The sequence below is a fragment of the Cherax quadricarinatus genome, chromosome 56 (genome assembly GCF_038502225.1).
Source record: "Cherax quadricarinatus isolate ZL_2023a chromosome 56, ASM3850222v1, whole genome shotgun sequence".
NCBI classification, from domain to species: Eukaryota; Metazoa; Arthropoda; class Malacostraca; order Decapoda; family Parastacidae; genus Cherax; species Cherax quadricarinatus.
Window position 1 is genome coordinate 25,902,161 of NC_091347.1, and position 24,951 is coordinate 25,927,111.

Below are 24,951 nucleotides of genomic sequence, written 5' to 3' on the forward strand. Positions count from 1 at the left end.
ATTTTGATGTGAGTTAGACACTGTTGTGGTATGATGGTTTAACATGAGGATCATACCTGAAGTATACCTGGAGGGTGTTTCGGGGGGTCAACGCCCCCACGGCCCGGTCCATGACCAGGCCTGGCGGTGGATCGCGGCCTGATCAACTAAGCTGTTACTGTTGGCATCATATGTAAGGTGACTGTAACGTTATGGCTGGGAAATGAGGAAGAGAGGTCATGGCCCCCACCTGCCCAGTCACGGACCAGGCCTGCCGATTCCTGGCCTGATCCATCAAGTTGTTGGTGCCCGCCGCCAGTAGTCCAACGTATGAACCACAGCCCGGCTGACTGGGAACCGTTCTGAGGAACCTGGCGAGCTCCCTCTTGAAGACAGCCAGGGGAGTTGTTGGTAATTTCCTTTACGCATGAAGGGTGTTGAAGAGTCGTGGTCCCTTCACAATTATTGAGTTCTCTCTCAGTGTGCACATCGCTCCCCAGCTTTTCATTAGAGGTATCCTGCAACGTCTGCCAAGCCTCTTGTGGTCACAAGTAGTAATTCCGGTGTGCAGATTTGGGACCAATCCACTCCATTTTCTTCCAGGTGTAGCTTACGATGTATCTTTCTCGCCTTCGTTCTAAGGAACACAGTTCTAGGGACTTCAAGAGCTCCCAGTAATTTAGGTGCTAGATTGTGTTTATACGAGCTGTGAAGGTTCTCTGTACATTTTCCAGCTCAGTAATTTCGCCTGCCTTGGAGGAATGGAGAAGTTTAGCAGCATCCTGGTGGAGAGACCAACTGGTTGTCTTAGGCTGAGTCTGTCCCAGGCTGTTGATATACGTATATAAGCTGTGGCGGTGAGGTTCGGGGAGTTGTATATGTGAGTATACTATCCAGAAATTACTCTCAGTATCAGCCCCATCTGTTATATCACGTTTTTAAAATTTGCAAGAGTTAATACATACAGAAATAATATAGTGACTGTATTTTAATGCCGTAATATGGTGGCTTCATTACCTCAATATATTACTGACCTCACCGGTAAAACGAAGAACATAATACAAGTAATGAATACACCATAACATACAATATTATCAAACAATAATATAGGAACAGTAATAATAACACAGAGATGGGAGATTTTATAGAACACAAACTCGCGTATAAAATTAGAGTAATTTACTGAGGTATTGAGACCATTATATTACAGTATTGTAATACACGATTACTTGACTATTTCTGCCACTAACTCTTTTAAATTTTAAAATTAGAATATAACAGGAAATGAGGCTGATAATGACGGGGAAGATGATACTAAGAGTAACTTCTAGATATTATACTCACATAAACAACTTCCCGGGACCTCACTGCCACGGCTTATGTATCTGTCATTCACTGCCTGGAACAGACTCAGCCTAAGACAACGAGCTGCTTTACCCACCAGGGCAACCTGGATAGTGCTCTTTGGTCTATCAACCAGGCAATCCTGGTTGGTCTATCAACCAGGTAATCCTTGGTTGGTCCATCAACCAGGTAATCCTTGGTTGGTCTATCAACCAGGTAATCCAAGATAGATAGTACTTGTTGGTCTATCAACCAGGCCAGCCAGGATGCCAGTAAACACACCCATTGCTCCTCCACTTTTCTAGTCTTCCTTATCTCTCTCTCTCTCTCTCTCTCTCCCTTCCTCCTCTTTCCTCATTCTCCAGTCATAACGTTATAATCACCTTACACATCATCCGCATGTTGAGTCAGCATACTAGCCCTGATAGAGGGGTCCCCCTCACATCATAATTCAATGGAGGTTCTAACAGGTTTTGAAAACATTAACAGAAAACCAGGAATGGGGGATTATGCCTCAAGGTATCCCTCACCGTATCCTTCACTGGGAGGTAACCTACCTCTTTACTTACCTGGGGTCTACTGAGATATTCCTCACAAGGAGGCTGGGAGAGAGATAGAGATAAGAAATGATGGAGGACGGGGGAGGGGGTTGCAGTAGTGTCTGCAGGATGAAATATAGCAAGGGGTGTAGCAGTGACTGCAGGGTGTAATATAGAGGGAGGAAGGGGGAAGGTTGTAGCAGTACCTGCAGGGAGTAATACAACCATGGCGGGGAAATTTCTGGACGAGCTCAGCCTGGGCCGGCGGCCCCACACACACTGTTAATATTACCATCACAAGGCCGCCTCACGTGGCGGGGAAAATCCCCGTAATAGTCCCCCCACTACACCACTAAGTACAGACATTCGTGCACACGCTGTGTATACATCGTGTATACACCGTGTACACGACAATGTACGCATGGATCTGGGTTTATCATACAGTATGAGAAGCGTTCACACTTGCATCATCCACTGGGCTTTGATATATAATAACACCCATTACTAGAGAGACAGAGATAATATAACAAGACAATTACGTAATGCAATCAGAAGAGTGCTGAGGCTGCCAGCAACAGTCACTTAATATAAGCTGCGTGTAATTTCCTGATACCAGCAAGTAACATTGTGATTTTAACACAAGCACTGGTGTTGCCCTGCCTGCCTCTCCTCTTTGCCTGCCTGCCTCTTCTCTGCCTGCCTCTTCTCTGCCTGCCTGTCTCTCCTCTCTGCCTGCCTGCCTCTCTGCCTGCCTGCCTCTCTTCCCTGCCTGCCTCTCCTCTCTACCTGCCAGCCTGCCTACCACTCCTCTCCGCCTGCTTGCCTGCCTCGTCTCCCTGCCTGCCTTTATACCTACTCTTTATTCCTACTCTTGCAGCCCGGCCTGGGCCAGGCTTGTCTGGTGCGTGCCTCATCAAAACTGCCGGAGGTCCGTGGGCCCATATATCCATCAAAGCTTGGTTGATCTGGCACTTGGCGGAGGTTCATGTCCAATTTCCTCTTGAAAACATTTTACACTTATTCCGGCAGTGCTACCTGGAGGTTACCTGGAGGTTATTCCGGGGATCAACGCCCCCGCGGCCCGGTCCACGACCAGGCCTCCCGATGGATCAGGGCCTGATCAACTAGGCTGTTACTGCTGGCCGCACGCAGTCCGACGTACGAGCCACAGCCCGGCTGATCCGGCACCGACTTTAGGTATCTGTCCAGCTCTCTCTTGAAGGCAGCCAGGGGTTTATTGGCAATTCCCCTAATGCTTGATGGGAGGCTGTTGAACAGTTTTGGGCCCCGGACACTTATGGTGTTTTCTCTTAGTGTACCAATGGCGCCCCTACTTTTTATTGGCGGCATTTTGCATCGCCTGCCCAGTCTTTTACTTTCGTAGGGAGTGATTTCTGTGTGCAGATTTGGGACCATTCCTTCCAAGATTTTCCAAGTGTAGATTATGATATATCTCTCCCTCCTGCGTTCCAACGAGTACAAGTCAAGTGCTTCCAAGCGTTCCCAGTAGTTAAGGTGCTTGACAGAACTTATACGTGCAGTAAAGGATCTCTGTACACTCTCTAGATCTGCGATTTCACCTGCTTTGTATGGAGATGTTAATGTACAGCAGTATTCCAGCCTAGAGAGAACAAGTGATTTGAAAAGGATCATCATGGGCTTGGCATCTCTCGTTTTGAAAGTTCTCATTATCCATCCTATCATTTTCTTTGCACGTGCGATCGTGGCACTGTTGTGATCCTTGAAAGTGAGATCCTCAGACATTACTACTCCCAGGTCCCTTACATTATTTTTCCGCTCTATTGTATGGCCGGAGTCAGTAGTATACTCTGTTCTAGTTATTATCTCCTCCAGTTTTCCATAACGGAGTAGTTGGAATTTGTCCTCATTGAACATTATATTGTTTACCGTTGCCCACTGGAAAACTTTGTTTATATCTTCTTGGAGGTTAACCGCGTCCTCAGCAGATGACAGCCTCATGCAGATCCTAGTATCATCCGCAAAGGATGATACGGTGCTGTGGTGTATATCTCTGTTTATGTCTGATATGAGGATAAGGAATAAGATGGGGGCGAGTACTGCCTTGTGGAACAGAGCTCTTCACTATGGCAGCCTCCGATTTAACTCTGTTGACCACTACTCTTTGTGTTCGATTTGTTAGGAAGTTGAAGATCCATCTCCCCACTTTCCCAGTTATTCCTTTAGCACGTATTTTATGGGCTATTATGCCATGATCGCATTTGTCAAATGCTTTTGCAAAGTCTGTGTATATTACATCTGCATTCTGATTTTCTTCCAGTGCATCCAAGGCCATGTCATAGTGATCCAGTAGTTGTGAGAGGCAGGAGCGACCTGCCCTGAACCCATGTTGCCCTGGATTGTGCAGATTTTGGGAATCCAGGTGATTTGCAATCCTGCTTCTTAGCACTCTTTCAAAGATTTTTATGATGTGGGATGTCAGAGCTATTGGTCTATAGTTCTTAGCTAATGCTTTGCTGCCACCTTTATGGAGTGGGGCTATATCCGTTGTTTTAAGTGACTGTGGAATTTCACCCATGTCCAAGCTCCTCCTCCATAGTGTACTTAGGGCACGCGAGAGGGGTTTCTTGCAGTTCTTAATGAAAACAGAGTTCCACGAGTCTGGGCCCGGGGCTGAGTGCATAGGCATGTTGTCAATGGCTTTTTCGAAATCTATCGGAGTTAGGGTAATGTTGGAAATCTGGCATACATTTATGGAGTTTTGAGGCTCATTCATGAAGAAATCATTTGGGTCGTCGATCCTCAGACCGATTAGTGGTTCACTAAACACAGAGTCGTACTGGGATTTCAATATTTCACTCATTTCCTTGTTGTCGTCTGTGTAAGTCCCATCCTGTCTGAGTAAGGGCCCGATACTAGATGTGGTATTTGCCTTGTTTTTGGCATATGAAAAGAAATATTTTGAATTTCTTTCAATTTCACTAATAGCTTTAAGCTCCTCCTGCCTCTCCTGGTTCCTGTAAGAGTCATTTAGCTTAAGTTCGATAGTTTCCACTTCCCTGGTCAGCGCCTCCCTTCGTGTATCAGATATTCTAGCACTCCTGAGGAGCTCAGTGACTCTTCGTCGTCTTCTGTAGAGGGAGCGTCTTTTTCTCTCCAGTTTACTCCTGCTCTTCTTCTTTCTTAGGGGAATATGCCTAGAACATGCTTCGGCTACCAGGAAGTTGATCCTTTCAAGGCACTGGTTTGGGTCCATGTCATTTAAGACATCTTCCCAACATGTTTCGTTTAGGACATGGTTTACCTGGTCCCAGTTGATGTTCTTGTTGTTGAAATTGTATTTTGTGAAGACACCTTCACAGGTACATGCATTCTGTTTTCAGGACCCCTATGCATGTACGTCTGGACTTCGATTAGATTGTGATCGGAATTAGTTGTTTTTGATATTCTTATGTCTCTTATCAGGTCCTCATTATTTGTGAAGATAAGGTCAAGTGTGTTTTCTAGTCTTGTTGGCTCCACTATCTGCTGGCTTAAGGTGTGTTTTTCGCAGAGACTTAGTAGCTTCTGATATCTTGTGACAGCGTTAAACAGTCTGGGTCCAAGGATGCTGATATAATGTTCTCTTAATGTGCTGACGCCCCTGATTTTCGCTGGGTTAATTTTACAAATTTTCCCACATCTCTGACCCCAGTATGTTCTTACGACTGTAGATTTTGAACCAGGCACTCAGTTACCTTCCGTGTATATATATTATTATGTATCTCTCAATCTCATCCGCGTTCTTAGTAATTTAAATCCAGCACTGGCTCTATGCAAGCTGTGAATGAGCTCTGTATTTTTTTCAGCTCTGAACAATACTCTATTCAGGACAGCACAAGTGATTCTCATTATCCACCTTGTCATTTTTCTGACTTTTGTGATATTTGTCTCATTATGTTCTTTCAAAGGTCAGCTGACATTATTACACCCAGATCCTTCACATGTTCCTTCCGTTTTATTTAGTGATCTTGCGTTTTGTATACAGCGCCTCTCCTGGGTTCTTGTTACCATTAAACGTCATGTTATTCTCCAATGACCACTGGAAGACTTTGTTTATATCTGCGTTTTTTCGTGCCCTCTACCAAGGTGATTTTTCAAGCTTATTCTGGTATCATCTGCAAATAATGATACGTACCCGTGGCGAGCGTTTCTGTATCCACTATGAGGATAAGAAACAGCAAAGGCACCAGGACCGTACCTTCGGGGTACTAAGCTTTTTACATTGTTAATGCCTGCTACACCATTACCACATACACTGACACAATACCAGAATATCACCCAGGGAAGATTAGCTAATCTATGAACACCCCTTCCCCAGTATAACATGATACTAGAATGTTATACCTTGAAGGACCTCAAACAGGAGAGTACTCTGTGTGAAGGACGAACTCAGATATCCACCCACCTTGATTGCCAGGACGAGTATCCTTCCTGGTGACACCATGTTGAGGAAGAGTGTCATAGCCTCGTCCTCGTGGGGTGAGTAGGTGTCGAACACCCGCTGCGCCATGACAGCGCCACTAGCCTGGTGCAACACCAATACGTGAATTCCACGACTCTTGCGTTCCTCCGCTTCCTCCACGATCTGTACAATATGATATTATGATGTTATAGAGATGGAACTATATCAAAATTTTTATTGATACCAATATTCAATTTTAGGCCAATACAAATACCCTCAAAATTAGCCGATACCAATTAATACTGATACCATCAAAATTAGCCGATAGTCATCGATGCAGATAATTTTAGGCTGATACCGATACCATCAAAATCAGTTGGTTAGGTAAACGGACACCTGCAACAAATGTGACACTTTATTGTGGTAACGTTTCGCTCTCCAGGAGTGAAACTTGACCTGTGTTACTGAATCCTGAACCCCTTCAAACACAGGTAGGAGAAATTCTATCTGCCTAGTTAACACCGTACCTTTATCTTTGATACCTTTACCCTTACCTTTGGTGAGTTCCAAGAATCTTTCTACTCCCGGAGCCCGGTCATGGGCCAGGCTTGTCTGGTGCTAGCTTGATCACCCAGACTGTTGGCCCATATGTCTATCACAGCCTGGTGGAGATACGCTTCCTCTTGAAGACTTCTACACTTGTCCCAGCAGTGTTTGATATCTTCTGGCAAGATGAACATTAAAATGGTATGAAATACCGACAGATTGTTAGGTAAGACACATATGCAACAGTTAGGTATCTTTATTTCGAAACGTTTCGCCTACACAGTAGGCTTCTTCAGTCGAGTACAGAAAGGTTGATAGAAGCAGAAGATACTTGAAGACGATGTAATCAGTCCATCACCCTTAAAGTTTTGAGGTGGTCAGTCCCTCAGTCTGGAGAAGAGCATTGTTCCGTTGTCTGAAACAATATGAAGTTGAAGTGACAGAATGGGGCCTTTATATAGTGCCAGGAGGTGAGACGTAGGTTGCTTTGGGAGGGCAGGTCCTTCTCAAACCCAGCCGTTCTCACTAGTAGAGGTTGTCGAAGTGGTCTGTACCAAGATACCCTTGTGTTGCAGTGTCTGACAGAATGAACATTAAAATGGTATGAAATACCGACAGATTGTTAGGTAAGACACATATGCAACAGTTAGGTATCTTTATTTCGAAACGTTTCGCCTACACAGTAGGCTTCTTCAGTCGAGTACAGAAAGGTTGATAGAAGCAGAAGATACTTGAAGACGATGTAATCAGTCCATCACCCTTAAAGTTTTGAGGTGGTCAGTCCCTCAGTCTGGAGAAGAGCATTGTTCCGTTGTCTGAAACAATATGAAGTTGAAGTGACAGAATGGGGCCTTTATATAGTGCCAGGAGGTGAGACGTAGGTTGCTTTGGGAGGGCAGGTCCTTCTCAAACCCAGCTGTTCTCACTAGGGTTTGAGAAGGACCTGCCCTCCCAAAGCAACCTACGTCTCACCTCCTGGCACTATATAAAGGCCCCATTCTGTCACTTCAACTTCATATTGTTTCAGACAACGGAACAATGCTCTTCTCCAGACTGAGGGACTGACCACCTCAAAACTTTAAGGGTGATGGACTGATTACATCGTCTTCAAGTATCTTCTGCTTCTATCAACCTTTCTGTACTCGACTGAAGAAGCCTACTGTGTAGGCGAAACGTTTCGAAATAAAGATACCTAACTGTTGCATATGTGTCTTACCTAACAATCTGTCGGTATTTCATACCATTTTAATGTTCATTCTGTCAGACACTGCAACACAAGGGTATCTTGGTACAGACCACTTCGACAACCTCTACTAGTGAGAACGGCTGGGTTTGAGAAGGACGTGCCCTCCCAAAGCAACCTACGTCTCACCTCCTGGCACTATATAAAGGCCCCATTCTGTCACTTCAACTTCATATTGTTTCAGACAACGGAACAATGCTCTTCTCCAGACTGAGGGACTGACCACCTTAAAACTTTAAGGGTGATGGACTGATTACATCGTCTTCAAGTATCTTCTGCTTCTATCAACCTTTCTGTACTCGACTGAAGAAGCCTACTGTGTAGGCGAAACGTTTCGAAATAAAGATACCTAACTGTTGCATATGTGTCTTACCTAACCTTCTGGCAAGATGTTGAATAATCTGAGACCACGGATGTTGATACAGTGTTCCTTTATTGTACTGACCGCACTCCTGCTTTTCACTTCCTCCCATCTCTCTCGCTCCAGTATGTTATGGTATCCAACTCATTTATTACCCAGGCCACTCTCACGGATGGGCAGTGACCCACCATGGGCGCCTGATCCAGCGTGCCACTACACTGCCTCTCACCGAGCTGAAGGACTGACAACCTCAAATCTACGACTCCAAGGGTGATGGACTGATTACATCGTCTTCACATCTCTACTGCTTCTGCCTACTTTCTGTACTCGCCTGAAGAAGCCTACTGTGTAGGCGAAACGTTTCGGAATAAAGTTGCCTAAATGTTGCCTATGTGTCTTATCTACCAACTACTTTCCTTACAGGGAATTCGACAGATTCCTCAAAACAGTTCCCGATCAGCGGGTTGTAGTGCATACGTTGGACTACGGTCGGTGGGCAATGACAGCTTGATCGATCAGGTCAGCAACTAAAAGAACTAGTCTGAGACCGGTGCCGCCGGGGGGGGGGGGGAAGCAACTACAGGTAACCTCCTTACCTTGTACTGTGGTCATTAATCTTGTAGTCTGGTCCGAGACCCTGGGAGGGGGATGTGGGAGGGAGGTGTATGTAGAACGTGTTATAAACAGGTCCAGTGAATGGCACATTAACTCATAATGGTTATAATTATAGCCGCTTACTGGCACATATAAGGCTGCTTGCTGGCACGGTGTTTGCAAGCAGTTGAAACGTAAACAACTGCTAAAGCCTAACCCAAAGCCAGCCCTTGACCCTGGCTTTGAACATTAAGACGCAGGCTCATTTTTCGAGACTTTTAAGGGATAAAAAAAAGCGCGTCTTATACGCCGGAAAATACGGTACATCTGTGGGAGTGAGTAGGAGAGTTGTGTCACAGTGACGCGGCGGCGGCGGCGGCGGCGGCGGCGGCGGTGGTGGTGGTAACTCAGATGCCTCCCAGACACTCCCAATATACACACACCAGGTAATGGAGCCTTAATTATGAGAGGCATAATGTCTCCTGCCTTCATTCATCTACAGTGCCTTAACCCACGCTGCCCACGACCACAATACCCTAGTACCCGTCACACCCATGCTGCCCACAACTATAATACCCTAGAAACCGTCACACCCATGCTGCCCACGACCACAATACCCTAGTACCCGTCACACCCATGTTGCCCACGACCACAATACCCTAGTACCCGTCACATCTACTGTCAGGTGTTTCTTTGTTGTGGAATGTGACGGTGAGGTGTAGTCTTGACCCTTTATATGCCTTCCTTTGATGTATTGCTTTTATCGAATCAAATCGATTCGAGGACGACGAGATCTGTCGTAAGATGGGAAGGAAGAAGGATATGGAAGGATGGAAATAACTGGAAAAGGATGGGGAGGAGGGGAAGAGGAGGAATCAAGGCAAGTGGCCCAACCACTTTGGGACATGTGGTACAAAAGTACTGGAGACGTAGATAGAGAGGCTTGACTGATGTGATTGCTTGGCTCACTAGGAGAGGATGGCGAAGGCAGCGGTAGGAGCTGAGAGTGTCAGAAGGCAGCAAGCAGGATAAGTTGGTTATGGTCTTAAACCGTTTATCAGTGCGGTAAATTGTTTTCGGGAGAGTTGTATCGCACTTATGGGAGAGCTGTAGTAGTATTCGTTGGTTTGGAGTTGGTGGAGTATCTGGCTGTAGGTAGGGAATGGTCTTTCTTCGCCTTGGTACGATACAGTGTTGTCTTGGAGATGTTGGATAAGTTCATGCTGCCCACGACTACAATACCCTAGTAACCTTCACACCCATGCTGCCCACGACTACAATACCCTAGTAACCTTCACACCCATGCTGCCCACGACTACAATACCCTAGTAACCTTCACACCCATGCTGCCCACGACTACAATACCCTAGTAACCTTCACACCCATGCTGCCCACGACTACAATACCCTAGTAACCTTCACACCCATGCTGCCCACGACTACAATACCCTAGTAACCTTCACACCCATGCTGCCCACAACTACAATACCCTAGTACCCGTCACACCAATGCTGCCCACGACTACAATACCCTAGTACCCGTCACACCCATGCTGCCCACGACCACAATACCCTAGTACCCGTCACACCCATGCTGCCCACGACTACAATACCCTAGTACCCGTCACACCCATGCTCCCCACGACCACAATACCCTAGTACCCGTCACACCCACGCTGCCCACGACCACAATACCCTAGTACCCGTCACACCCACGCTGCCCACAACTACAATACCCTAGTACCCGTCACACCCACGCTGCCCACGACCACAATACCCTAGTAACAGTCAAACCCATGCTGCCCACGACTACAATACCCTAGTAACCTTCACACCCATGCTGCCCACGACTACAATACTCTAGTACCCGTCACACCCACGCTGCCCACGACCACAATACCCTAGTACCCGTCACACCCACGCTGCCCACAACTACAATACCCTAGTACCCGTCACACCCATGCTGCCCACGACCACAATACCCTAGTACCCGTCACACCCATGCTACCCACGACTACAATACCCTAGTACCCGTTACACCCATGCTGCCCACGACTACAATACCCTAGTACCGTCATACCCATGCTGCCCACTACAATACCCTAGTACCCGTCACACCCATGCTGCCCACAACTACAATACCCTAGTACCCGTCACACCCATGCTGCCCACAACTACAATACCCTAGTACCCGTCACACCCATGCTGCCCACGACTACAATACCCTAGTAACCTTCACACCCATGCTGCCCACGACTACAATACCCTAGTACCCATCACACCCATGCTGCCCACAACTACAATACCCTAGTACCCGTCACACCCATGCTGCCCACGACTACAATACCCTAGTAACCTTCACACCCATGCTGCCCACGACTACAATACCCTAGTACCCGTCACACCCATGCTGCCCACGACAACAATACCCTAGTACCCGTCACACCCATGCTGCCCACGACCACAATACCCTAGTACCCGTCACACCCATGCTACCCACGACTACAATGCCCTAGTACCCGTCACACCCATGCTCCCCACGACCACAATACCCTAGTAACCTTCACACCCATGCTACCCACGACTACAATACCCTAGTACCCGTCACACCCATGCTGCCCACGACCACAATACCCTAGTACCCGTCACACCCATGCTACCCACGACTACAATACCCTAGTACCCGTCACACCCATGCTCCCCACGACCACAATACCCTAGTAACCTTCACACCCATGCTACCCACGACTACAATACCCTAGTACCCGTCACACCCATGCTGCCCACGACTACAATACCCTAGTACCGTCACATCCATGCTGCCCACAACTACAATACCCTAGTACCCGCCACACCAATGCTGCCCACGACTTCAATACCCTAGTACCCGTCACACCCATGCTCCCCACGACTACAATACCCTAGTACCCGTCACATCCATGCTGCCCACAACTACAATACCCTAGTAACCGTCACACCCATGCTGCCCACAACTAGAATACCCTAGTACCCGTCACACCCACGCTGCCCACAACTACAATACCCTAGTACCCGTCACACCCACGCTGCCCACGACCACAATACCCTAGTAACAGTCAAACCCACCCTGCCCACGACCACAATACCCTAGTACCCGTCACACCCACGCTGCCCACGACCACAATACCCTAGTACCCGTCACACCCACGCTGCCCACAACTACAATACCCTAGTACCCGTCACACCCACGCTGCCCACGACCACAATACCCTAGTAACAGTCAAACCCACGCTGCCCACGACCACAATACCCTAGTACCCGTCACACCCACGCTGCCCACGACCACAATACCCTAGAACCCCCGTCACACCCACGCTGCCCACACCAAGTCTCTCCTGCTTTCCTCACTTGGGATTAACATCAATTATCTCCATATTACAGTTTGGTCTCTGACAGAACATTGACCTCCCCTGAGCTTTGACCACACAGTCTTGACCCTCCAGAGAACTGACCTGAACCTTGACCTCTGACCTACGACAAAAAGCAAAAAAAAAATATATATATATATAACCCATGATCAACAGAGTGCCTGACTGTCAGACTCTCTATTGACACACTTTTGTTAAGTTATGATCTGTAAGCATAAAAATAAGCAAAAACAAAATGGACCCTGATATCAACTCACAAAAATGCAATAAGCTTATTCAACAAGCAATAAGCTTAATACAAGAAGCAATAAGCTTATTAATAGTTGATGTATACGTCCCTCAGTCTGCTGTAACTGCCTCGCCAGAAGAGCACTCACATCACAGTTCAAATTAATCTCTGAATCTACACATCCTCACTCACACTGAGCCTTTTGCTGCACTCACCTACAAACACCGATAATATTTAGTAGTCTTCAATCATTACCTTTACCTTTGATGAATTCCGAGAGTTTTTCTACTCCCGGAGCCCGGCCTTGGGCCAGGCTCGTCTGGTGCTTGCTGCTTGGTCAGCTAGGCCGTTCCTGCTCGTGGTCCGCTGAGAGTCAGCAGGTAGCCTCGGGGTTGACTTGAAAATTTTCCTCTGGGTAGATAAATGGTTCAGAGAACCGACAAGTTGATGAATTAGACACATGTTGGCAACACTTGGATATCTTTATTGTGTAAACGTTTCGCCACACAGTGACTTCATCAGTCCATACAAAGGAGAATGGTGAAGAACAGGAGGAGTTTGAGGTAATCAGTCCCTCAGCCTTGAGTCGATGGACTGATTACATCGACTCAAGGCTGAGGGACTGATTACCTCAAACTCCTTCTGATCCTCACCATTCTTCTTTGTATGGACTGATGAAGTCACTGTGTGGCGAAACATTTCCATATTAAAAATACCTAAGTGTTGCACATGTGTCTAATTTATCAACTTCTCCTCTCTGCCCTTTCCGTGTAATCTCATGTCTCTTCAGAACTCACGTTCGGCTGACCGGTTACCCTAAATCCCCTAATAGATGACACTTTGTTCACACTCCAACAGCACGTCAAATCCCAACAACCACTTGTCGTCACTCACTCCTATCTAACACGAAGACACGCATGACTGCGGGATGCCCAAGCCCCCCCCCCCCATCCTCCCAGCTTCTCCCAGAGACCCATCTGACGACACCTTCATTCTCAAATATCTAAATACATTCACTGGCGACTCCTTCCCTCTACTCTGTCACCTGCCCTCCAACAATCTTTTTACTAACACCATGATTTTTTATGTAATGTACTTTCTTGTGCATGCCCTGGCAAGACCCGTCTGCATGTCTGGTTGCAAGCCTCTGAACACTGTCAGGCTTGCGACAGGCTTGATCATGTATTGTTATGGCCAGACCTTATAATGAGCTGATGTAAGATAACAGGTGAGGCTTCCTCTTTACTACAGAGAAGAATGGTTGAAGATGAGGAGGGACTGATTACTTCAAACTCCTTCTGACCTTCAAGCAAAGCATTCTTCTCTGTACTGGACTGATGAAGTCACAGTGTGGCGAAACGTTCCCACAATAAAGATACCTACGACAAGTGTCCAATTTATCAACCTGTCGCCGGTTCTCTGAACCATTTATCTACATAACAGATGTTGTCTTGTAAAATAAATCCAGGACTTTTTAACTAACCGAAGAACCTTGAGAGAGAGAGAGAGAGAGAGAGAGAGAGAGAGAGAGAGAGAGAGAGAGAGAGAGAGAGAGAGAGAGAGAGAGAGAGACTCTAGAAAATTTTGCAAGAATTGCTGGCTACACCTCATGGATGAGAAGAGAGAGGCAAGGGCAAGGAGGAGGTGTTGCTGTGTGCTTCTCTAAAAGTGTTCACGCCCAGCACATTGATGTTGCCACCCCTACACATCTTGAAATGATGTTCTTCAAGCTCTGCATAAACACTAGTACCTCTGTACTAGCATGTGCAATGTACAGACCTCAGTGGCAACATGCAGACCCCATCAACTTCCTAATGGAAAATATTGACTCCCTTCTGCTACAACACAACTGTCAACATATTATAATTGTTGGTGACCTCAACCAGCACCTTATACAGAGGGACTTTGATGACCTTCTTGCAGTGTTTGACATGAGAAACTTTGTTGATTTCCCTACTCACATCTCTGGCTCCTCCCTTGACCCAGTAGTGAGTGATCTGGCAGAAGGCATAGTCACTTGTCAACCCCTCGGCTACGTTTGATCGTCTGACCACAAGGCTGTTTTTACGACACTTAAGATCCCAACAGAACGAGGTAAGGAGTCCACACGCACAACCTGGCTATGGGAAAGAGGTAATTGGCCAGCCCTTTGCTCTGAGCTCGCCACCACCGATTGGAATGCTCTTCTCCAAGGGGATGTTGACAACCAAGTGAAAGCCTTCACTAGACACATCCTTAATCTACAACAGGAACACATTCCTCACCGGCAATATGTGACGAAGCCTACAGATCAGCCTCGGTTTGGCTTTCGTTGTAGAGAGGCTGCTACTGCTAAGTACAAAGCATGGCGAAGGTATAAGAGACATCCTACCACCTATAACAGGAACTTGCACACGCAAGCCTGTAGGCATATGGGTGACGTTCAAAAGTGGGCCATTGCTAAATGGAAGGTGGACACTAAAAGAAAGTTAGCATCAGGTAGGGTAGGCTCCAAAACCTGGTGGTCCCTGGTCAAGGACAGACAAGGTTATCTGCCTGATGAACTCATTCCACCTCTAAATCGACAGGATGGGACCACCTCTACTAGTAGTCAAGAGAAGGCGGACCTCTTTGCTGAACACTTTGCTACCAAAATGCAAGTTCCTGATCCAGCAAGGGACCCTTCTTGACTAGCTGCAAGAACTGTGTCAAAACTGTCAGTGGTGACAATAAGGCAGGAGGAGGTGCATTTCCTTCTTAAATCGCTTGACCAAGAAAAGGCTGTGGGCCCAGACAAGTTGAGCCCAAGATTGTTGAGAAGATGTGCAGACCAGCTAGCAGCACCTCTAACTCGCATCTTTCAGCACTGCCTAGTACAGTGTAAATGGCCCTCTCTATGGAAAGAGGCAAATGTAGTCCCTGTTCACAAAAAGAAGAGCAGAGCAGAAATCAGCAACTACAGACCAGTGTCACTCCTGTCAATCACTGGTAAGATCCTTGAGACAATAATCTCAAGACAAATGACAGAGTTTTTTGACTACCACTCACTACTTTGTGATCGTCAATATGGCTTCAGGAAAGGTTACTCTGCTGCTGATCTGTTGTTAAACCTCTCCACTAAGTGGCACCAGTCACTGGATGAATCCAAAGTCAGCTGTGTGGTAGCACTGGACATTGCTGGCGCTTTCGACCGGGTGTGGCACCAGGGCCTCTTAGCAAAACTTTAAGCACTGGGAATTGCAGGCTCTACGCTATGTCTCCTCAGTGATTACCTTCATGGTAGATCTCTAAGTGTAGTTCTCAATGGAAAGGAATCAGCAAGACATCCTATTGGGGCAAGTGTTCCACAAGGAAGCGTGCTGGGCCCACTGTTATGGAATGTCTACTTCAACGACCTTCTTCATCTCATCCCAGAATCACATGCATATGCAGACGGCTGTACATTGACATTCACTTATCCAAGAGAAGAAATGCCAGCTGCTCTAAGCTACATCAATCACCAGCTGAGAGCTGTATCAACTTGGGGAAATAGATGGCAAGTAACATTTGCACCTGAGAAAACGCAAATGATGATCGTCTCTAGGCACCATGATGGTAATGCTGGTGCAGTAGTAAGGATGAATGGGAGGGTGTTGGCACCTGGAGAAGAAGTTGATATCCTTGGGGTGAAATTTGACTACAAACTAACCATGAAGAACCATGCTGTAAATCATGCAAACAAGGCAGCCAGGAAGCTTACAGCACTTCGCCGTATCTCGCATCTGCTTGACAGTAGGGGTTGCAAGATCCTGTACGAGTCACAAGTACGCTCACACCTTGAGTATGCTCCACTTTCTTGGTTTGCCTGCCTCCCCTCTCATCTGCGACTGCTTGACAGAGTAGAGAACAGAGCAAGACGTCTCATCTCTAGCCTTGACCCATCCTGGATAGATCTGTCATTTCAGCAGAGCCTTCAACATAGGAGGGATGTGGGTGGCCTTACTGTTATGTACAAGGCCAATATTGTCAAAGTGCCACACTTGGATCAACTTCGAGGACAGCGTGAAACAAGCTTTTATGCCACAAGACGGGCAGAAAGCAGCAACTTCACTCTGGCTGTACCCTTCTCCAGAACATCACTCCATCTGAGATCATATATACCCAGGATGACTCGAGTATGGAACACATTCATACAGCATAATGATGTCAACGAGATAAAGTTCAGTTGATCAAATGAAAAATGCTGGCCCACAGATGGCTCCAACTTCATCCTGTTCCCTACTTGTATGTCTCATAACAATAAAAATGCTTTCAAATGAGCTGATGTAGGTAACAGCTCTTAGCTTGGCAATAAAGTTAGGAATCCTTAACCTGTAAATAGCTTGTTAATAAAGCTAGGGATCCTTAACCTTGTCAAACCCTGTGTAAAAAGAGAGAGAGAGAGAGAGACTCGCTAGCATGTTGCAGAACACAGGTCCAGCTGCGGGATCAATCAGTATGGATGAGAGGAGTGAGTGCTAATGTCGGGACGCCCAGTAATGCACGTAACTTTGCGACACCAAAACACTCACCTTTGATATGTAAAATCTCAACCCTTCCTCCTCCCTCATTCCCCCCACCTGTCACCTGCCTACAACTGGGTGAGTACAAACAGGCAAGAGTGCCTGTCTGATGCTCGGCAAGTGTATCTGTCTGACGCTTGGCAGACGGAGGATCAAGCCTCCATCACGTCTTTCACTGAATGACCCACATGGTTTTTAGCGCTTAACATGAACAATAATAATAATAATAATAATAATAATAATAATAATATGGACACATAAAACCAGCAAGGATTTAGTGCTGGAAAATCTGTCTTGTAAATATGGAGGTTCTATGACAGTCACAGAGAGAGAGAGAGAGAGACTGCCAGGGTTGGGTGAACTGCATCTTCCTGGACTACAGGAAAGCATCTGCTACTGTGCTAAATCACCAATTAGCAGAACAAGTAGGGTAAAAAGGGTAGAGTGCTAAAGAGAGTAAAAGAAAGGGATGAATTAAAAGGGGAGAGAATAGCGAGTGGGGTTCCGCAAGGTTCAGTGTTATGGCCACTACTGTTTCTAATACAGGTGAATAACCTACCATAGCGGATTGAATCCTGGGTGTCGCTTTTGTGGGTGATTTAACACGAGAAGAATAACAGGTGGTGGGTGGGTGGGTGGGTGGGTGGTGGTGGTGGTGGTGGTGGTGGACGGTGGTGAGGGAGAGAGTGTAGTGGTGGTGGTGGTGGACGGTGGTGGTGGTGGTGGACGGTGGTGCTGGTGGAGGTGGTGGTGGTGGACGGTGATGGTGGTGGTGGTGGACGGTGATGGTGGTGGTGGTGGACGGTGATGGTGGTGGTAGTGGTGGTGGTGGTGGACGGTGGTGAGGGAGAGAGTGTAGTGGTGGTGGTGGTGGACGGTGGTGAGGGAGAGAGTGTAGTGGTGGTGGTGGTGGACGGTGGTGGTGGTGGTAAACGGTGGTGGACGGTGGTGGTTGTGGTGGTGGTGGACGGTGGTGGTGGTGGTGGTGGACGGTGATGGTGGTGGTGGTGGACGGTGACGGTGGTGGTGGTGGACGGTGATGGTGGTGGTGGTGGTGGTGGTGGTGGTGGACGGTGGTGACGGAGAGTGTAGTTGTGGTGGTGGTGGACGGTGGTGGTGGTGGTGGTGGTGGAGGACGGTGATGGTGGACGGTGATGGTGGTGGTGGTGATGGTGGTGGTGGTGGTGGGTGGTGGTGGTGGACGGTGATGGTGGACGGTGATGGTGGACGGTGATGGTGGTGGTGGTGGACGGTGGTGGTGGTGGTGGACGGTGGTGGTGGACGGTGGTGGTGGACGGTGGTGGTGGTGGTGATGACCGGTGGTGATGACCGGTGGTGATGGTGGTCGTGGTCATGGCGGAGGTTGTGGTTGTTTGGTAATGACTGTGGTTCTTCTTAATAGTGAGTGTGGTTGCTACTGTAACCGTGGTGGCTGTCTTAGTGGTTGTTGTGGTGGCTGGGTAGAGGGAGATACGTAGAGGAAGGATGGGGAGAGAAGATGGAGGGTAAGAGTGGAGGGCAGGCCCCCTGAAAAGGAAGGGAAGAGGGCGGGTACCTCCAAGAGAAGATGGGAAGAGGCGGGCCCCTCTAGAAACGAGGGGGAGGGGCGAGCCCCCTATAAATGAGGGGAAGGGGCGGGCCCCGTAGAAACGAGGGGAAGGGGTGGGTCCCTAGAAACGAGGGGAAGGGGTGGGGCCCCTAGAAATGAGGGGAAGAGGCGAGCCCCCTAGAAACGAGGGAAAGGGCGAGCCCCTACAAACAAGGAAAAGGGGTGAGTCCCCTAGAAACGAGCGGGAGGGGGCGAGCCCCCTAGAAACGAGAGAAGGTAACCTAGAATAAAGGGAAGTGGGAACCCCCTAGACACTAGGGAAAGGAGCGGGCCCCTAGAAACAATGGGAAGGGGCGGGCCCCCCTAGAAACAAGGGGAAAGGGGTGGGCCCCACTAGAAACGAGAAGGGGGCGGGCCCTTCTAGAAATGAGGAGACGGGGCGGACTCCTCTAAAAACATGGGGAGGGTGGCGAGCCCCCTAGAAATGAGGGGAACGGGCTGCGCCCCTAGAAACGAGGAAGTGGGGAGGACCTCCATAGAAACAAGAGGAAGGGAGCCCTAGAAACGTGGGGAAGGGGGGGGCGAGAAACGAGGAGAAAAGGGCGGACCCCTAGAAACGAAGAAAAGGGGTCCCCCTAAAAACGAGGGAAAGGGGCGGCCCCCTAGAAATGAGGGGAAGGGGGCGGGCTCCTTTAGAAACGAGGGGAAGGGGGCCCCTAGAAACGAAGGGAAGGGGCGGGCCCCTCTATAAGCGAGGGGAAGGGGAGGACTCTCTAGAAATGAGAATGGGCGGGTCCTCTAGAAACGAGGGGACGGGGCGGGCCCCCCTCTAGAAATGAAGGGTAGGGGCGGGCCCCACTTCAGCTAACACCATCACGAAGATGCAGATGAGGGGGCGGCGCCCCCCCGTCTCTAACATAGCGCCAACCACCCCAATAACTTGACACCCGATAACGCCTTCTCCGGGAACCAGGAGGGGAAGGGGGGGTGATAGATGGTGCCAGGGAGGGGGGTGTGTGTCATGAGGTGTCAGAGGGAGGGGGTGAAAGGTGGTTCCAGGGGAGAGGGGGAAGAGGAGGAAGAAGAAGAAGGAGAAGAAGAGCAGTAGCAGGAATAGCAGAAAAAAATGCGATGTGGTAGCACCAGGAAGAAGGAAGAGGAATGAGGAGGAGGAGGAGGACAAGGACGAGAAAAGGAACAAGGAGGAGGACGAGGAGGAGGAGGAAGGAGAAACGGCGGAGGCACTGGAGACAAAGGAGGAGGGGGGGTGAAGAAGAAGCAAGATGGCGGCCAGTGTAAACAAAGAAGATCAAGTGGGTGACAGGATTTAACAGCCCTGGCTGAGAATGAAGATAATTTTATACAAGAAGGTAGGGTGATGATGGCAGTAAAGAAACACAGAGTAATGCCACAGCAAACACTACCAACTCTGAGAGCCAACCATGGGCGCTTTTATCTATGAATAAAAGGCGTGAAGCGAGCAACAAAACCAGTGCGGAATAGTGAATTGGAATGTGTAGGGCTTTTGTCCAGTCATGTCGGTCTGTGTAGGGCTTTTCTCAGGTCATGCCTGTCTGTGTAGGGCTTTTGTCCAGTCATGTCGGTCTGTGTAGGGCTTTTTTCAGGTCATGCCTGTCTGTGTAGGGCTTTTGTCCAGTCATGTCGGTCTGTGTAGGGCTTTTCTCAGGTCATGCCTGTCTGTGTAGGGTTTTTGTCAGGTCATGTCGGTCTGTAAAGAGGTTTTGTCAGGTCATGTAGCTCCGTGTAGAGCTTAGTCAGGTCATGTAGCTTTGTAAAACTCTTATTAAGACTTACCATATCAGAAAATCATAGAGAATAACAACTCAATACAATACATGCAACAATACATAAAAATTGAAAAAAAAAAATACTGGGTGTAACGAGTCCAAATCTACACAGTGAAATGACTGCTTACAAGCACGCGACGCCCCGCGACGCCCCGCGACGCCCCGCGACACCCCGCGACGCCCCGCGAGGCCGGGCAGGATAGTGACAAATGGTGATGCGACAAAACTGTATTACGAGTCAAGTCTAAGTATAAATAAATGAAGACTCTTCAACCTCTTAAAAGTATAAATTACTCCAACAGTGACGCACCTGGCACTGTCTGCACTCCACAGCACACACAACTCACTGTGGCACCGTTATACTCCAGCTCCTAGTACCACAACACACAACTCACCGTGGCACCGTTATACTCCAGCTCCTAGTACCACAACACACAACTCACCGTGGCACCGTTATACTCCAGCTCCTGGTACCACAACACACAACTCACCGTGGCACCGTCCACGGTGACAGCGACGCGGTTCTGACTGGAGACAACATCGACAGTAAGTGTCTTGGGAGGCGACTCCTGAAGACGTAGGTTGTTCCTCCTGCCCACGCCAGCACTGCCTCCGTCACTCTCACTACCTGTAGCACACAGTAACTACATGTAACACACACGGTAACTAACTGTAACACACACGGTAACTGCCTGTAACACACGGTAACTGCCTGTAACACACAGTAACTACGTGTAACACACAGTAACTACGTGTAACACACTGTAACTACCTGTAACACACAGTAACTACCTGTAACACACAGTAACTTCCTGTAACACACGGTAACTACCTGTAACACACAGTAACTGCCTGTAACACACACGGTAACTAACACACACGGTAACTGCCTGTAACACACAGTAACTACCTGTAACACACAGTAACTGCCTGTAACACACACGGTAACTAACACACACGGTAACTGCCTGTAACACACAGTAACTACCTGTAACACACAGTAACTACCTGTAACACACAGTAACTGCCTGTAACACACACGGTAACTAACACACACGGCAACTGCCTGTAACACACAGTAACTACCTGTAACACACAGTAACTGCCTGTAACACACGGTAACTACCTGTAACACACAGTAACTGCCTGTAACACACACGGTAACTAACACACACGGTAACTGCCTGTAACACACAGTAACTACCTGCAACACACAGTAACTTCCTGTAACACACAGTAACTTCCTGTAACACACAATAACTACCTGTAACACACAGTAACTACCTGTAACACACAGTAACTGCCTGTAACACACAGTAACTACCTGCAACACAGTAACTGCCTGTAACACACAGTAACTTCCTGTAACACACAGTAACTACCTGTAACACACAGTAACTGCCTGTAACACAGTAACTGCCTGTAACACACAGTAACTACCTGTAACACAGTACCTGTAACATACAGTAACTGCCTGTAACACACAGTAACTGCCTGTAACACACAGTAACTACCTGTAACACAGTACCTGTAACATACAGTAACTGCCTGTAACACAGTAACTGCCTGTAACACACAGTAACTACCTGTAACACAATAAACACAGTAACTAAATGCAAAATACAAACACACACACACACACACACACACACACACACACACACGGGCCAGGAACTATGAATCGACCCCTGCAACCACAAATAGACGAGTACACACACACACACATTTGGCCTATCAGTGAACATGGAACCCACAAAAGATAAAACACCTCTAAGATCTCAAAAAAAAAAAAAGTTGGAAGGTGTGCAGCCAGGCCAGGATAGCACCGGAACTGACCCAGACTGTGAGGAAAGGTAGAAAGAACTTATCCTGACCACCATGGAGGACTACCACATTGTGTTTGTAATGTGTATGTTGGGTGTGTTTGTAATGTGTATGTTGGGTGTGTTTGTAATGCGTATGTTGGGTGTGTTTGTAATGTGTATGTTGGGTGTGTTTGCAATGTGTATGTTGGGTGTGTTTGTAATGTATATGTTGGGTGTGTTTGTAATGTATATGTTGGGTGTGTTTGTAATGTGTATGTTGAATGTGTTTGTAATGTGCAATTAATGTTTGTGTGATGTACATACTTTGTCCTCGTTTCGATCATGAATGAGATTTTGTATATATTTTTTTCGTTATTTGTTCCCGACGCAGGGAGAGACAGAGACTCACTAAATCTCAAAAAGGCTAATTAAAAACATTAATGTTTGCTAAATTCGGGCTAGGAGCAAGATATAGTGAATGTGCTGTACCATGATACATACAAGTACACACTACAGTGTTAGTTGATGTGTTACGACTACAGATGTTTGGCGTATATGCTGTGTACGCCCTGGCTGCGGTACTCACCTGTGGTGGCGAGGGGCGTGCGTAGTTGTCGTGTCTTGTCCACGATGAAGGACACGTTGATGGTGATCGTAGCCACCAACACCAGCATCAGTCCTCCCTGAAACACACCAACACCAGCTTTAGTTCCCCCTGAAACAAAACAACACCAGCAACAGTCCTCCCTGAAACATAACACCAGCATCAGTCCTCCCTGAAACACAACACCACCAGCATCAGTTCCCCCTGAAACACAACAACACCAGCATCAGTCCTCCCTGAAACACAACAACACCAGCATCAGTCCTCCCTGAAACACAACACCACCAGCATCAGTTCCCCCTGAAACACAACAACACCAGCATCAGTCCTCCCTGAAACACAACAACACCAGCATCAGTCCTCCCTGAAACACAACACCAGCATCAGTCCTCCCTGAAACACAACAACACCAGCAACAGTCTTCCCTGAAACATAACACCAGCATCAGTCCTCCCTGAAACACAACACCACCAGCATCAGTTCCCCCTGAAACACAACAACACCAGCATCAGTCCTCCCTGAAACACAACACCAGCATCAGTCCTCCCTGAAACACAACACCAGCATCAGTCCTCCCTGAAACACAACACCACCATCCAAACAACTAGCCTTGCCTCATCTATCCATCCAAACAACTAGCCTCGCCTCATATATCCATCCAAACAACCATCCTCGCCTCATATATCCATCCAGACACACTAACCTCACTCTGACACACAGACACCAACACTCACCATAGCTAGCCTTGCCTCATCTATCCAATTCACAACACGACCTATAACAATCAGGAGAGAGAAACAGTTCGACGTGTCGGTCCCTCTAGGACCGTCTAAATCTTGTATTAGTTATAACCTAACTTCTATACATGTATATATATTATTATTATTATATAGTACTCCTAATATTTCACGTCTGAACTATCATTTCCAGCAGAGATGAAGTACACCCAGTACAGTGTACAGGACGACAGTATACCAGTACACCCAGTACAGTGTACAGGACGACAGTATACCAGTACACCCAGTACAGTGTACAGGACGACAGTATACCAGTACACCCAGTACAGTGTACAGGACGACAGTATACCAGTACACCCAGTACAGTGTACAGGACGACAGTATACCAGTACACCCAGTACAGTGTACAGGACGACAGTATACCAGTACACCCAGTACAGTGTACAGGATGACAGAGTATACCAGTACACCCAATACAGTGTACAGGATGACAGAGTATACCAGTACACCCAGTACAGTGCACAGGACGACAGAGTATACCAGTACACCCAGTACAGTGCACAGGATGACAGAGTATACCAGTACACCCAGTACAGTGCACAGGATGACAGTATACCAGTACACCCAGTACAGTGTACAGGACGACAGAGTATACCAGTACACCCAGTACAGTGCACAGGATGAGAGTATACCAGTACACCCAGTACAGTGTACAGGATGACAGAGTATACCAGTACACCCAGTACAGTGCACAGGACGACAGAGTATACCAGTACACCCAGTACAGTGCACAGGATGACAGAGTATACCAGTACACCCAGTACAGCGTACAGGATGACAGAGTATACCAGTACACCCAGTACAGTGCACAGGACGACAGAGTATACCAGTACACCCAGTACAGTGCACAGGACGACAGTATACCAGTACACCCAGTACAGTGTACAGGACGACAGAGTATACCAGTACACCCAGTACAGTGCACAGGACGACAGAGTATACCAGTACACCCAGTACAGTGCACAGGATGACAGAGTATACCAGTACACCCAGTACAGCGTACAGGATGACAGAGTATACCAGTACACCCAGTACAGTGCACAGGACGACAGAGTATACCAGTACACCCAGTACAGTGCACAGGACGACAGTATACCAGTACACCCAGTACAGTGTACAGGACGACAGAGTATACCAGTACACCCAGTACAGTGCACAGGACGACAGAGTATACCAGTACACCCAGTACAGTGCACAGGATGACA

At 47.7% G+C, this 24,951-nt stretch overlaps 1 protein-coding gene across 3 annotated transcripts in view; it reads right to left on the reverse strand.

Annotated features, from left to right (window-relative positions):
* Positions 1-24,951, reverse strand: part of LOC128700698 (protein O-linked-mannose beta-1,2-N-acetylglucosaminyltransferase 1) — a 790,167-nt gene that overhangs the window by 28,885 nt on the left and 736,331 nt on the right. For all 3 annotated transcript variants that reach the window (XM_053794015.2, XM_053794017.2, XM_070097232.1), the window contains 3 exons: positions 22,932-23,028; positions 21,032-21,168; positions 6,289-6,468 (listed from right to left, as the gene is read on the reverse strand). In XM_053794015.2, coding sequence (XP_053649990.1) covers positions 6,289-6,468; positions 21,032-21,168; positions 22,932-23,028 — 414 coding nt within the window. The remainder of the gene's footprint in view (positions 1-6,288; positions 6,469-21,031; positions 21,169-22,931; positions 23,029-24,951) is intronic.